Source organism: Aedes albopictus, chromosome 2, assembly GCF_035046485.1.
Source record: "Aedes albopictus strain Foshan chromosome 2, AalbF5, whole genome shotgun sequence".
Lineage (NCBI taxonomy): Eukaryota > Metazoa > Arthropoda > Insecta > Diptera > Culicidae > Aedes > Aedes albopictus.
Window position 1 is genome coordinate 343,750,677 of NC_085137.1, and position 13,481 is coordinate 343,764,157.

General features: G+C 35.2%; 2 protein-coding genes across 3 annotated transcripts in view; one reads left to right on the forward strand and one right to left on the reverse strand.

Annotated features, from left to right (window-relative positions):
* Nucleotides 1–879: 879 nt before the first annotated feature.
* The window catches only part of LOC115263159 (Krueppel-like factor luna), a 271,925-nt gene continuing 259,323 nt past the window's right edge, over nucleotides 880–13,481 (forward strand). Inside the window, exon 1 of one of the 2 annotated variants that reach the window (XM_062852639.1) lies at nucleotides 880–1,106. The gene's annotated coding sequence lies outside the window, so the exon portion shown is untranslated. The remainder of the gene's footprint in view (nucleotides 1,107–13,481) is intronic. The other variant, XM_029866087.2, reaches the window with a different exon arrangement.
* Nucleotides 11,944–13,225, reverse strand: LOC109430876 (pupal cuticle protein Edg-78E-like). Its single transcript, XM_019706963.3, has 2 exons — nucleotides 12,569–13,225; nucleotides 11,944–12,506 (listed from the first exon to the last, which is right to left on the reverse strand). Exons 1-2 carry the CDS (start codon nucleotides 12,581–12,583, stop codon nucleotides 12,030–12,032), a joined length of 492 nt encoding a protein of 163 aa, XP_019562508.3. The 5' UTR covers nucleotides 12,584–13,225; the 3' UTR covers nucleotides 11,944–12,029.

The following is a 13,481-nucleotide window of genomic DNA, read 5'->3' on the forward strand; positions in this document are numbered from 1 at the left end:
CTTCCCCCGTCACCATTTGCCGGAATCGAATTCCAATTCCTATGGTGAAAGAGTTAGCAATCGAGCAGTGAGCATGGTGAGGTGATTTTACGGTGGTAGAACATGAGACACGTCTGGATAAGCAAATGATGGCATCCCGATACATACACGTGGTACGGTGGTTGTGTTGTACCAGGAAATGGAAGAATCCTGCCTTATAGTCGACCTGAACCAGAGTACCTATAACCTTTTACACCGAACTGAACTGATGCCATCGTGCCACCATGAAGTCATGTGTGGGAATAAATATGTGGGAAGTAAGCCGCTTACCGGTTTCCAAACGTCGAAGGATTCCAAAACCGAACGAAACGAGAATGGAAGCTGGAAGGCCCTTCCAGTCTTTGAATCATATACTACTATCTGCCATCTAATGCCCGGGAAAGGGAAGGATAAATATCAAGTCAATGAATGTAAGCTGACTTGGGCTGGGCTGGGGTTTTCAGCTAGTCAATAGTGAAAACTCGGTGACTAGGTGATGCGATTGCTTCACTGTTCAGTTGGATGGTAAGCTTTCCTAGCTATCTATGGCATTAAGATCAAAACTTCTAGCAGAGTACAGCTCCAATGAAAGCTTTTTATGGATTATTATAAGGATCATTTAGAGAATTCCTGACTAATGTGGTATCATGGGTTGAGTGGTATATTAGGTACTGATCAACACAAGCTTCTCTAAATCTACAATAATCTGAAAACCAATAGCGTTTAAGATAGAGACGAACCAGCCAAGGGCTGAAAGTCTCTTTTATAAAGACAAATCAATCAATCAATCAATCAATAAAAACAAATAATGATTTAATACAAACTGAGCGTAATTATTCTATTTTTGCTTCAACCAATCATTCCCAATTTATTACTACTAGAGAACATTTTCGTGCATTGTTTACCAATCCACGTCTGAATTCAGCATCTAATGTTCATCTCTTTTATTTCATTTCCAGGTAACGCTCAACAAATATGACAACGAATTTGACCAACTACGTGAAAAACACAATTTACCCATTCATCATCGGTACGCCGAAACAGATAAGCATCCACCCAATCCATCAGATATTGAAAATGCAACCAAGGTAACCACCTACTTTACAAAGAGTATAATATTGATTTCACTTCCGAGTTGGCTTCCGATCCCCAATGGCAACCAACTCCAAACATCCACTGCACTGCACTGCTTCCCGGCCCGGCTCGATCCAGCCCCACCACACCGCCCAGCAATCGAACGCTCGGCGCGGAGATTCCATTCGGTATAAATTTGTAAATGAAGATTGCGCATCAAAATTTCATGGATAGATTTGTCTGCCGTGAATAATTAATCCGCCGATGCTCGGAATCCCATTTGGGGCTAGCTGCTGCTGCCGCTGCTGTTGCTGCTTCAGCCAAGAGAAATGCTAGGGATGTACCTACCTATCCGAGCAGTGGAGATTGGAGAAGCATACTTTCGCTAGATTTCAACCACTTAAAAGCACTCGAAGGGCTTCTTCCGTTCGGGATTGCGGGGTTGGGAGCAATAGATGGGGTTGAGGAATACGAAGCGAAAATTACTGCACTGCGTGGAACATTCTAAAGCGGAATTTTAAGATCATTAGTGGTTGTTTGCGAGCTTGTACTATTCATCCAGGTAACGCCAAAGAATGAAATAATTATAGTTCACGCTTTGCTAAACGCATTATGTATTACAATTTTGGTTATTATGGTCATTTTTATCAAACTTTTAGTTGGAAATGAAATTAGAAGTAATTGTTTATAAAAATAGAATATTTTTGACGTCAGGACAGCAAATTAATTGGTACAAATATAAACAAACAAAATGGATTTTAACGTTTTCTTTTTCATAAAACACAAGAAGAGTTACTAAGCGTTACTACAGGAAATGATATTGTTCGCTTAGAATTTTCGATTTGTAAGGACAACCGAATCAATCGTAACAACCGAATCGAAATCAACAATCGCCATGCCAACCGCTATATTTAATATAATAGACTGCGATCATGTATAATTGGGTTCTTTAGGTGTATCCAGATTATTCCATAATCGGAATCTCCGTCCAAAAATTAGTCGAAATCCAAAATTTCAGCATTTCTGGTGCACGGGAACTGTTTTTAAAATGCATTTAAAGTTTGTATGGGGATTTTTTTTTTGTTCGGGATGAACCTTCATTTTATCGATTGAACTGTCATTCTATCCACTAAAATAAATACTGTTTTGTTTATTTAACCTTCAAAACAAAGGTATTGAAACGCAATGAAATCACGTTCTACCCAGAAAAATGAGCTCTTTCTTTAGGATATAGAAAATAGCAATATTTTGTTTACTAAACAACTCAATTACATATTTTTTAAGAGCAATTTACGGAACGATAATTTTACAAAGAACATTTTTTTCAATCGATTTATTTTTCAGGCTCATTTATGCTATATTCTTAACGAAGCCGAAAAACTGTGTACTGTAAAAAATGTATTTTTACAATGTTTCAACGAAAAATCAACTTCAAGTCTCTGATGTCTTAAGAAGGCGGTATTTCCCATTCAATTATTTGTACACTCCTCTAACACCTGGATATAAATAGTCCAGTCCCATACCGGTTGGGAACCTCTCCCGAACAATACTCTCTACTATCTTTTTCTGTTACACAAAAGATTTTGTTGTACGGTTAACAGTTTAGAACAGTGACAAGTTTATTGCATGATAGAAATTGCACAATTCAAATTCATAAATTTTCGAAACATAATATACTTGATGTTGGAAAGTTGATAACTAAATCCAAAATATCTTTTATGCAATTCAGTATCATAATTTCTATTTTATATAACTCATTTTGGTATCACCGTTAATTTTCCTAACTGGTTCATTGTGCAACTGAAATGAGCTGTATAATGAAAAATAGTTGCATAATGTTCATAATGCAACTCATTTGGGTCATTTGCATCTCAAATGAGTTGTATAATGAAAAAATCATTGCATAAAATTTTGTATTGAACTCGTTGCAAAACTCGATTTTTTTTAGCACTCTTCGTATTTATCTAACTCGGCAAGCCTCGTTGGATAAATGTACGACTCGTGTTGAAAAAAAAAACAACTTTTTGCAACTCGTTTCATAAATAACTATTCAACAATTATAAAATACAGAATACAACATAGAATATTTGGGTTTTCAAATCAATCTCAGCATTTTTTTTGTGAAAATTATTATTAACTAAAGACGACATCATCAGTTCAAAAAAGAACAATGGCCTATTCGTCAAAGTTCGTATTGTTAACAACATTTCACCAATTTAATTATTTGAAAATCTTGAGAGCATCTCTTTCAATGTTTTTTGAGTATTTCTTCTAAAATTCCTGTTTCCGGTACATCCTAAAAAAAAATCTCGACAACTTCTTTGATTTGCTGGGCAATTTTTTTTGAGAAATCTCTCAGTAGGTAATTCCTTTGCAAATTAAAGTGGCAGTGACTTCAGGATTGGTTTTGCAATTCCTTTGGATCCCCTTCTTTGAAAATTATTTCAATACATCCCTTAAAGGTGTAATCTGTAATTCATTTGGAAACTGCATCGAATTCATCAGAATACCCTTCGAAAGTAAGTAATTTTCTTTTCTGTAGTTTACCCAGCAATCCCTTCGGCAATCATTTTAAGAATACTTTCAGTAATGCTTTCAGTAATTCGGTATTTCGAAAATGCTTATGGGAATTTCTCCGTAATTATGTTTGGAATTATTTCTGGCAAATCCTTTGGAATTATTTAAGTTATTTTTGGACATCTTTTCTGAAACTTCATTGAGAATTTATGCAAACAAAGCCTTTTGGAGTTCCGTTGAAAAGTTCTTTAAGAAATCCTTCATTAGTCCCTTTAAATATACTTTGCAGAAGGGGATTTTTTATTACCGTACGGGTTTGGGCCGAAGGGTCTCAGATTTTCATGAAACTTTTTCAACAGGCAGGGCTCATGGATATGTGAACAAAAAAAAAATGAGGAAAATTCAGGGTCGCCTATTTTCCCGGAAAACTCAGGTGGAAATTTTTTGTTTTCCCCTGAAACTACTTACTTTGAAAAATCATAACTCAAGAACGAAGCATCGTAAAGAGTGAACACGATGAAATTGCCACACAGAAAATTTTGTATAACTTTTGATTGCGTTCGCCAAAATAGCTATTTTTTACCATGAATAGTATATTATGTGTAGCTAATGCCATAAATTTTCATTAAAATCGGTTGAGTATTGGCGGAGATATCGTTGAAACAAGGAAAATGCCACTTGAGAATCTTGTACAAACAAACATTTTGGAAAATATCACTTTTTTGCTGTTTCGACGCTGATGCCAAACATACCTAACCGATTTCAATGAAAATTTTTATGTACGTAAAGTATGTATGTAGAAGTTGTTTGTAAAAATTTCATTCAATTTGATCATACCGTTAAAAAGTTATAGCCATATATGTCGCACAATGTCACAATAAGCAGATGTGGTTTTTGGTATAGTGAAATTCAAACTGCTCTTACTTTGAAAGTACTCAACAAAAATGGCTGAAATTTTCACTGTAAACAGTTTAACACAACAATTTTACACTGTCAAAGTTTTATGAAAATCGGGACAGTGTTACCAGTTCTGCAGTCAAAATAGTGCACGCGGAACTAAAAATGGTCAAAAAGTACCTAAAATTTACCGCTTCAAGGATTTGAAGCTTTGGATATTTACTAGAAAAAGTACTGAACCGATTTCGATCAAATTTTTACCACTTAATTGATACTATGTTAAGAATATCGAGTGAAATTTTCAAACGTTTTGATGAGGTAACAAAAAAGTTATAGCCTAAGTAATTTTTTGAAATGGGTGTACAAATTTTCTAAAATCTCATTTTATAATATCGACAATATATGCGCCAATACTCAACCGATTTTAATGAAAATTTTATGGTATTAGCTACACATAATATACTATTCATGGTCAAAAAATTAGCTATTTTGACGAACGCAATCAAAAGTTATACCATATTTTCTGTGTGGCAATTTCATCGTGTTCGCCCTTTAGAAACATTTTTTTTTTTTTAGAAAATGAAAGTAATTTTTTTCAGAAATCAAAAAAAAAATATGAACTTGAAAAAGTTCCAACAAAATATTCCACAATTGAGGAAATTCGTAAACAAAAGCCAAAAAAACTATGCCCGAACTCGTGAAAAATTTTTAAAAAATATTTTTGAGAAGGTTATTTTATAAGCTTTAATCGTAGAAATTTTTGGAATGTACTTTTTTCTCGTTTTTGAAATATGACCAACTTTGTTGAAAAATGTCCAAATGTGCCATAAAAGCCTTTTCTTTGAAAAATCATAACTCATGAACAAGCATCGTAGAAACAAAGTTTTTTAAAGAAAATGAAAGCAAATTTTCTCAGGAATCAAAAAAAAATATTAAATGGAAAAAGTTTTCCACAAAATTTTTCACCGTTGAGAAAATTTATAAAGAAAAGCCGGAAAAACTATGTCCGAACTCGTGGAAAATTAAAAAAAAAATATTTTAAGAAGGTAATTTCATAAGCTTTGTTCGCTGACATTTTTGAATGCACTTAATTTTCGTTCCTGAGTTATGGAAAATTTTTTGAAAATTACCATATTATATAGGCTTACATGGTCATTTTCACATAATTGACCATAACTCAGTAACGAGAAAAAAGTACATTCCAAATATTCCAGCAAAGCTTATAAAATTACATTCCCAAAAATGATTTTTTTTTTGAAAATTTTCCACGAGTTCAGACATAGTTTTTTCCGGCTTTTCTTTATGAATTTTCTCAACGGTGGAATATATTGTGGAAAACTTTTTCCACTTCGTATTTTTTTTTTGAATTCCTGAGAAAATTTGCTTTCATATTCATAAAAAACTTTGTTTCTATGATGGTTCGTTCTTGAGTTATGATTTTTTAAAGAAAAGGCTTTCGTGGCACATTTGGACATTTTTCAACAAAATTGGCCATAACTCAAAAACGAAAAATAAGTACATTCCAAAAATTTCAGCGATTAAAGCTTATGAAATACCCTCCTCAAAAATTTTTTTTCGAAAATTTTCCACGAGTTCGGGCATAGTTTTTTCAGCTTTTCTTTACGAATTTTCTCAACTGTGGAAAATTTTGCGGGAAACTTTTTCAAGTTCATATTTTTTTTTTTGGATTTCTGAGAAAATTTACTTTAATTTTCTTAAACAACTTTGTTTCTACGATGCTTCGTTCTTGAGTTATGATTTTTTAAAGTAAGTAGTTCCAGGGGAAAACAAAAAAAATCCACCTGAGTTTTCCGGAAAAATAGGCGACCCTGAATTTTCCTCATTTTTTTTTTGTTCATGTATCCTTGAGCCCTGCCTGTGCAAAAAGTTTCATGAAAATCTGAGACCCTTTGGCCCAATTTGTACGATAATAAAAAAAAGGTCTAGAAGCAATTAACCATTTTTGTTTGTAAATTCTTTCTGCAATTCATTTGATTTTTTTCTGCAATTCCTAAGAATTTTTCAGATTATTTCTTCGTAAAATCTTCAGTGATGTTTTTGTAAATTTCTGCGGTGGTTTCTGTGGGGATTATTTCGGCAATTCCCTTATTTAGTAATTTCTTTCGGCAAATTTTTCAGGACTCTCTTTGTAATTTTTCCAGAAATTCCGGAAATAACTTAAGAAATTCCTTCGATAATTCCTCTGCAAATTCCTTCGGAAATTCCATCACTCACTCCTTTGAGCAGTCTTTCAGCTATACCTTTAGGAATTTCTATGACATTGTCTTCTAAAATCTGTGCGAAAATTACTTTTTAATTCCTCAAGTATTTTTTTTGCCAAAATTCTTTGTGAGGTCCTTCAGAAATTTCTTGGTGTATTCTTTCGGAAGTTCCTATTAAAATGTTTTCATACACTTAAAGAATGAATTTAAGTTGACTTGGATGCACATAAATGGAGCACCCCGTTTGATACAGCTAGAATCGGTGTAGCAATTGCTAGAACCGAATCGACAACTAAACCATATACAAGTAAAATGTTCATATGGATTCGAACAGTGGTCTGCTGATTGCGAAGTACACACGAAATCTCTTGGCTCATGCTACGAGGAATCTGCCAGTGAACCATTTGGAATTTCATTGATAATTGTATTTGGAAACTGCTTCGACAATTCATTTACGAATTTACTTGGTGATTTTCCTGCAGTTTTCCAACGATAGTTTTTTCTTTGACAATCATTTTGGAAATTTCCCAAGTACTTTTTTAATTGGTCCAGTTTTTTTTTTTGGTAATTTTCTTTGCAGTTTCTATTCTGCTTTCCCAACAATTTTTGAGAATTCATCCAATGATTAATTCGGGAATGCTTCTGAAAATTTCTCCGAGAATTTCTCTGGAATTTTTCTTGGAACTTCCCCGTAATTTTTTTCGGGCATATTTTCTGTAAATTTCTACACCATAACTTTTTATAATTGCTTGTGTGGATCGACTGAAAATCTTAACTGTAAACTTTTAGTGGCTACGCAGTCTTTATTCTTAAAACGGGTTTATTATTTATCCTACGTTTCGGAACCATCCCTAAATGCCGAAACGCTGAGTCAATAATAAACCCGTTTCAAGAATAAAGACTGCGTAGCCACAAAAAGTTCACACTTTTTATAATCCAATCGAATATCCCGATTTATAATTATTTTAAAAATTCTTTGCAGGAGGAATACACGGAATTGTTTTGTGAAGCACTCAGCAATGGGGCACGTTTGGTGTAGTACTAGATTTGTAGTAATGAGCTGAATTTTAGTATGGTGAGAGAGTCAATTCTCCGTTTCTGCTATGAATTGGTGCAAAAAGCGTGGGTATTATGATTCCTTGCCTAATTTAATGCTGTTTGAGCAAAACTTTGGATAACTATGTTGTTTAGGTTGCAAGAAATGGAGAAAACAACAACACTGTTGCCCAAAGTTTTGTTCAAACAGCATCAAATTAGGCAAGGAATCATAATACCCACGCTTTTTGCACCATTTAATTGCACAAACAGAGAATTGACCTTCTCACCATACTAAAATTCAGCTCATTACTACAAATTTAGTACTTCACCGATCTGTCCTATTCCCATGAATTCGTCAGACAATTTCTTCGTGGCTTCTGCAGTGATACTTATGGAAATTTCTAAGTTAATTTCTTTATGGGCAGCCTTGGAAATTCCTTTGAAACTTGCTTCGAAATTTGTTTTACTACTTTCAACGAAATTTCCTTTGAATAATTCTCAGGCTAATAACTTTTAGTTTTTTTTCAGTAAATCTTTCAAAAGTATTTCGGCAATTCTTGTCTTTGGCAATTATTTTGAAAATCCTTTTTGAAATTGCCTCAACATATTCTTTGAAAGGTACTTCAATTTTTATCCGAAATTTCTTCAGTAATAAGAATTTCCATTATACAAATTCCTTCGACAATTTCTACGAAATAATTTTGGCATCTTCTTTGGGAACTCTCTCGTCATTATCATTGCAAATTTCTCAAACCTTTTTTGCGGAAAATTCTTTGGATTTTCCGTTACAGTTATTAAAATAATTTAGTTCCATTTCAGATTCTCTCGGCCATCCTTTTGTAAACTGAAGTTGCTTTGTAAATTAATTTATAATATTTATTCCTTCAAAATTCTTTCAGCAACTCTCGTTGTGAATTCCTTAATTTCCTGGATGGCGGATGGAATTTTCAGTTATATTGCTCTTGAAAAAGCCTTTAAAATTTTTGAAAAAAATAAGGGGTTTATCCATGGATTTTCCCAGAAAATTTCAGTTGAGATTTATAAAGAAATTGTTGAAGGATGACTGTATACATTTTCTTCAAGAAATTTTCAAAGAAGAGAAATTGCTTATGGAATGTCATGAACAGATTTTGGAGGAGTAATTACAAATACAAAACATAAAATACAAATATATTACATAAGGAACCCCAAAACAACTGCAATAGAAATTCACGAAGGTGTCGCCAAAGAAACTCTGCATGAATTCACAGTGGAATTAGCTAGATTTCAACTGTATCTGAATAATAAAATACACAAACTGATGCTCAATTTTCAATTAAGCTGGTTCAACTGCCGTTAAATTGTAGACTTTAAAAAAAAGTATCCGGAGGAATTACCAGTAAAATTGCTAAATAAAATCAACGAAGTAGTTCCGAAGGAACTGCCGGTCAAATTTCTAAATATATTTTCGAAAAATTCTTTAAAAAAATGACTAATTTTATACCAGTATTTTATATAAATTATTGTTTAAATTGGGAAAAAATCCAAGAGTCGTGAGTTCAAATTTAACCAATAATTTACCCATCGGTACATAAGGACTGTATCGGAAATTAACTATAAACGTTCACAATTGCCTGAAAAAGAATCTGTTCGAAATAAACAAAACTTGTTTTCGGAGATACTATATAAATCTCTTAAATAAAGAATGACAGTTCTGATTTTCAAAAAATAATCATTTAACTTGGACTTTTATCTCAAAGATTGCATATATGTTTTTAAAAATTTGGACACCTCCTAAAAATTGAAAATTACGAATACTGTGGGAAAATATTCAATTTTTCCTCTTATTTTTGCGCAAATATATTCTTTTCCAGAATGCTCATAATATAGGAAACTTATTTTTATCAAGAAAAATTCCCTCCGCAGTTTAGGGCAATTCTTAAAAATGAAAAAAAGGCCATTTTTCGAGGAACTCTTTTTTTATGCGTCTTCAAAGAACGATTGCGCATGTACAGTGACCCCACACCGATGAATCACCTTAATTTTGTACACTATTTATGAATCACCATGTTGATCAAATGAGTGATCCATAAACTGTGGTCATTTTTGCCGATTCATAAATTGTGGGGTCACTGTATTTAAATCTATTGAAGAGGTAGTTTTACCAGAGAACGGAATTTTATAACCTCTAAAGATATTTAAAACAGAGCGTAAAAGTTCGACCAAAAAGTAGGTGTTTTTTGGGATAGACCATAATCTTAATGTTGGAGGTTTTTCTATCCAAAATAAGCAATTTAAAACTCTGTTTTAAGTGATATGTTATGTGTCCATAACTGCTGGTAATAATCATTATTTTCCAGATTTTTCTCCGTAGAAATTTTTTCCGCAACAAATATTTGAAACGTTAAAAAAATTAAAAAAAAAATGCAGTTTGAACAGATTGTTATTTTGTGTGGTATACTCATATAACTATATGTTCAATAATACTAAACATTTTCCAAATTTCTTCAAGCTGTTCTAAACTTAACTATATTGTGAAGATTTCATAGAAGAACCGGATTGAAAAGGCCAGCCGTGCGTCGAGATAGAGCATTTTGAATGTTTATAGTTAATTTCCGATACAGTCCTTATGTACGTTGAGTTATTTGAAAATCAAAAAAATACGTTGTTTTTTGTATTATACGTTCGTAAGGCTAATACAAGTTGTATTTTGATTTTTTTTTTGTGTTCCAACCCCCCCTGCAAAATGTTTTGACTGTTTTTTTTTTTTGCATTTTGAGGGGGCAGATAAAACAATATTTATCAAAATATCGGATCATGCTAAAAAACAATTTACGAAACCGATGAGTTTTTCTATATTTTTAAGATTTATAAATGCTTTATTATTTCCTCCCCCCCCCCCTGGTTGAGGCAGCCACGGATAAAAAATGAAATAAATACTTGTAACGGCCTAAAGTAGTAAAAAAAGTTTTGGAATTCATACTTTAAAAATATGCTCATACATTCTTCATTGTTTCCAAGTTTTGCAACAAAGAGGATGCTGCCATGAACGTTGTGTTCGTAAAAAATACTGATTTTCTGTATTATATGAAATTTTGTGAAGATCTTGTAATTCTAAGTATTCAAGATTCTCTCAGTTGAGTGGTTAGAAGCAAAGGGGCGTGACAAAAACCCGCTTTCAAGTGAATGAGGTTCAAAATTTTACACTATTTTTTTAACCCCATGCAAAATGAACGAAGTTTCAAAATCGACCCAATTTTCTCCGATTTCTAATCGCACAAATCAAGACTGTATCCGCAATAATCGGGACACAGAAATAAAGCTGTAACTCTGTAACGGATACATTAAAATTGATCAAATTTTGCTTGGGAACATTTTAAGATGTGTTCGTTTGACCTGCAAAATTCCATATAAATCAGTGCAGTACTTTTTGTTGTAGCAATGAAAGAGTAGAACGTGTGAAAATGAATTTTATACAGCACCTAGTTTAGCGTGTCAGAGCTGTTCTGTTACTTTTGAAATTGGTGAAGGAAATGGCTGAAATTTTGAGCACAAACCTCTCGATTTCCTTGTATGGGCGAAATATCAAAAAAATCGATGCACTGTCAACAATGTTATAGTAAAAACATGTATTGGGACATATCGTGATTTTAGCCCTTAAGACACAACCGTTCTGGAAAAAAGGTTTTTAATGTACAATTGATTATTTTAAAAGACGAAGACAGTTGATTAATTGAGAAATTGAAAGGCAAACTTATAAACAACCATGTTCTGGTGATATTCGAAGGACTCCATTTGTTAGACCGACATTTTAACCAACTTTGAGCAACACAAAACGTTGATTTTTTGCAAAATTAATGTGCGTTAAAGTGCCATTACACTGTTTGTAATTATTGGTTGTGTTGGTCGTTTGTTGGGCTTGTTTGGCCTAATATTTGTCATGTCTAATGGAAGAGAGTGGGACCTTAATGTTATAGAAAATGATGCAAAATCCTCTGTAGTATGCAGCGTTCCTCTCTACGGTAAACAGATTTATCTTGTACATTTTTCATTCGAATAGCCTTAACCCAAGATGGATTGATTATGAACGACAATGACGCGTATTTGAAAAATTATTTGTCCCGCTTAATGCAGCTGGTCAGCCTATCAATAATGCCAACGTTTTTCAATCTTTCTCCAACCAAGGTGAAGAGAAGAAAATTACTTTATTTGCTCCTAAGAAATGGTACATGCACAGCAAAATTAAGCTAAGTTTAAACGCGCTCTTTCACAAGTCTTGTGTCTTCAACCTTGCAGGGGTCTCAGCCTGGCGATGACCGATTCGAGGAATGCCGGGTTGAAGTCCGGATCCTTCGGTGGGTTGGCACGGATATCTTCCAGTGCCTTGATGACGTGCTCCGGTACCGGCGGTTCCACGGGAAGGTGGGCTCCCTGCGGTTGGAATCCATCCTGGTCGGCAACATAGGTCAGCTGGATCTTGTCACCTTCCGGAGCCGTGTAGGAAAACTCGCCAGTGGCTGCCGCTCCATCCGGGCTACTTTCCGACGCTTGAATTCCGTTGCTCGTTTCGTAGGCAAAACTGTACGACCCGTCCGGGTTGATTTGGTGGTCCTGCTTCACGATGGTGGCTGTACTCTCCGGGCCACCACCACCACCGCCTCCTCCTCCGCCTCCTCCTCCGCCTCCACTTGTGATCGAAATTCCATTTCGTCGCTGCTGTGGCAGTGCCAGGGAACACGAAATAACCACCAGAATTAGCCCCTGCAAAAAGGAAGTGAGTTTATCGTTTGATCTACACTTGGTAGGGAAAACTTTTATCTTACAAATTGATTGTGCATCTTGTTTCAAAAGTTGGTGAAGTTTGCAACGCCAAGCTACTGAATCTGATTCAGCAAGCTGAGTGATGCTGGTGGAAGCGTTCTTGATAGTTTATATACGCACGACGAATCGAAGATTTTTTCCCTAGATCACCACTTTGAACGTGCGATTTACCACTCATAAGTGCGGGTATTAGTTAAACAACCTCTGCACTGCACCAGCTCTAGGGGCAAACGCAGATGAACAAATCACACATCATCCTCCCCCGCTTTTCCACAGCACGTTACGCGTGGTGCACCGGTCGGTCGGTGGGCCGTAGGAGGTGCATCCGATTTCGCTGGAAACAGACTGTGTGGCACGTGCTATCAACCGCAAAGATCTAGGTGTCAATACACGCACTCCACCTTCTCTTGGTCCCCGGTCGGGTGGCGGCGTCCGCTGGCATCTGCATCCAGTGCGTATGTTTTACAGCTACCGAAACAAATTTCGCTGTGATTTATGGACATTAGAAATGGTCGTCGACTCCGAACCGGCATCAAGCAAGCCTAGGTATGGTTATGGAGCCGTGCCAGTGGCTTACATTGCTCGCTGGGTTTTCGGATGGAGCCGGCCGGTCAACTGACATATGGTGACATCGCTTCGGGCTGAATTGGGGGCGCTGCGATACCACCACCGGCGTGTGCTGGCGCTGCCGCTGCCGGCTTATGCATATGGTTGTTCAAATTCATAATGCACTTTTGCACTTGAGTTGATTTGACCAGTTGGTGGGCAGTTGTAATTGGTTTTGGGACCGATGTTTGATAGGACAGGTTTTTTTTGCTGAAGATGAGTAACCTCAATGACATCGGGTTTGTAATGGAGAGAAAGATTGGCTTTGGTTGGGATTTTACAGAAGTCACGATGGGTAGGTAAAGGTCA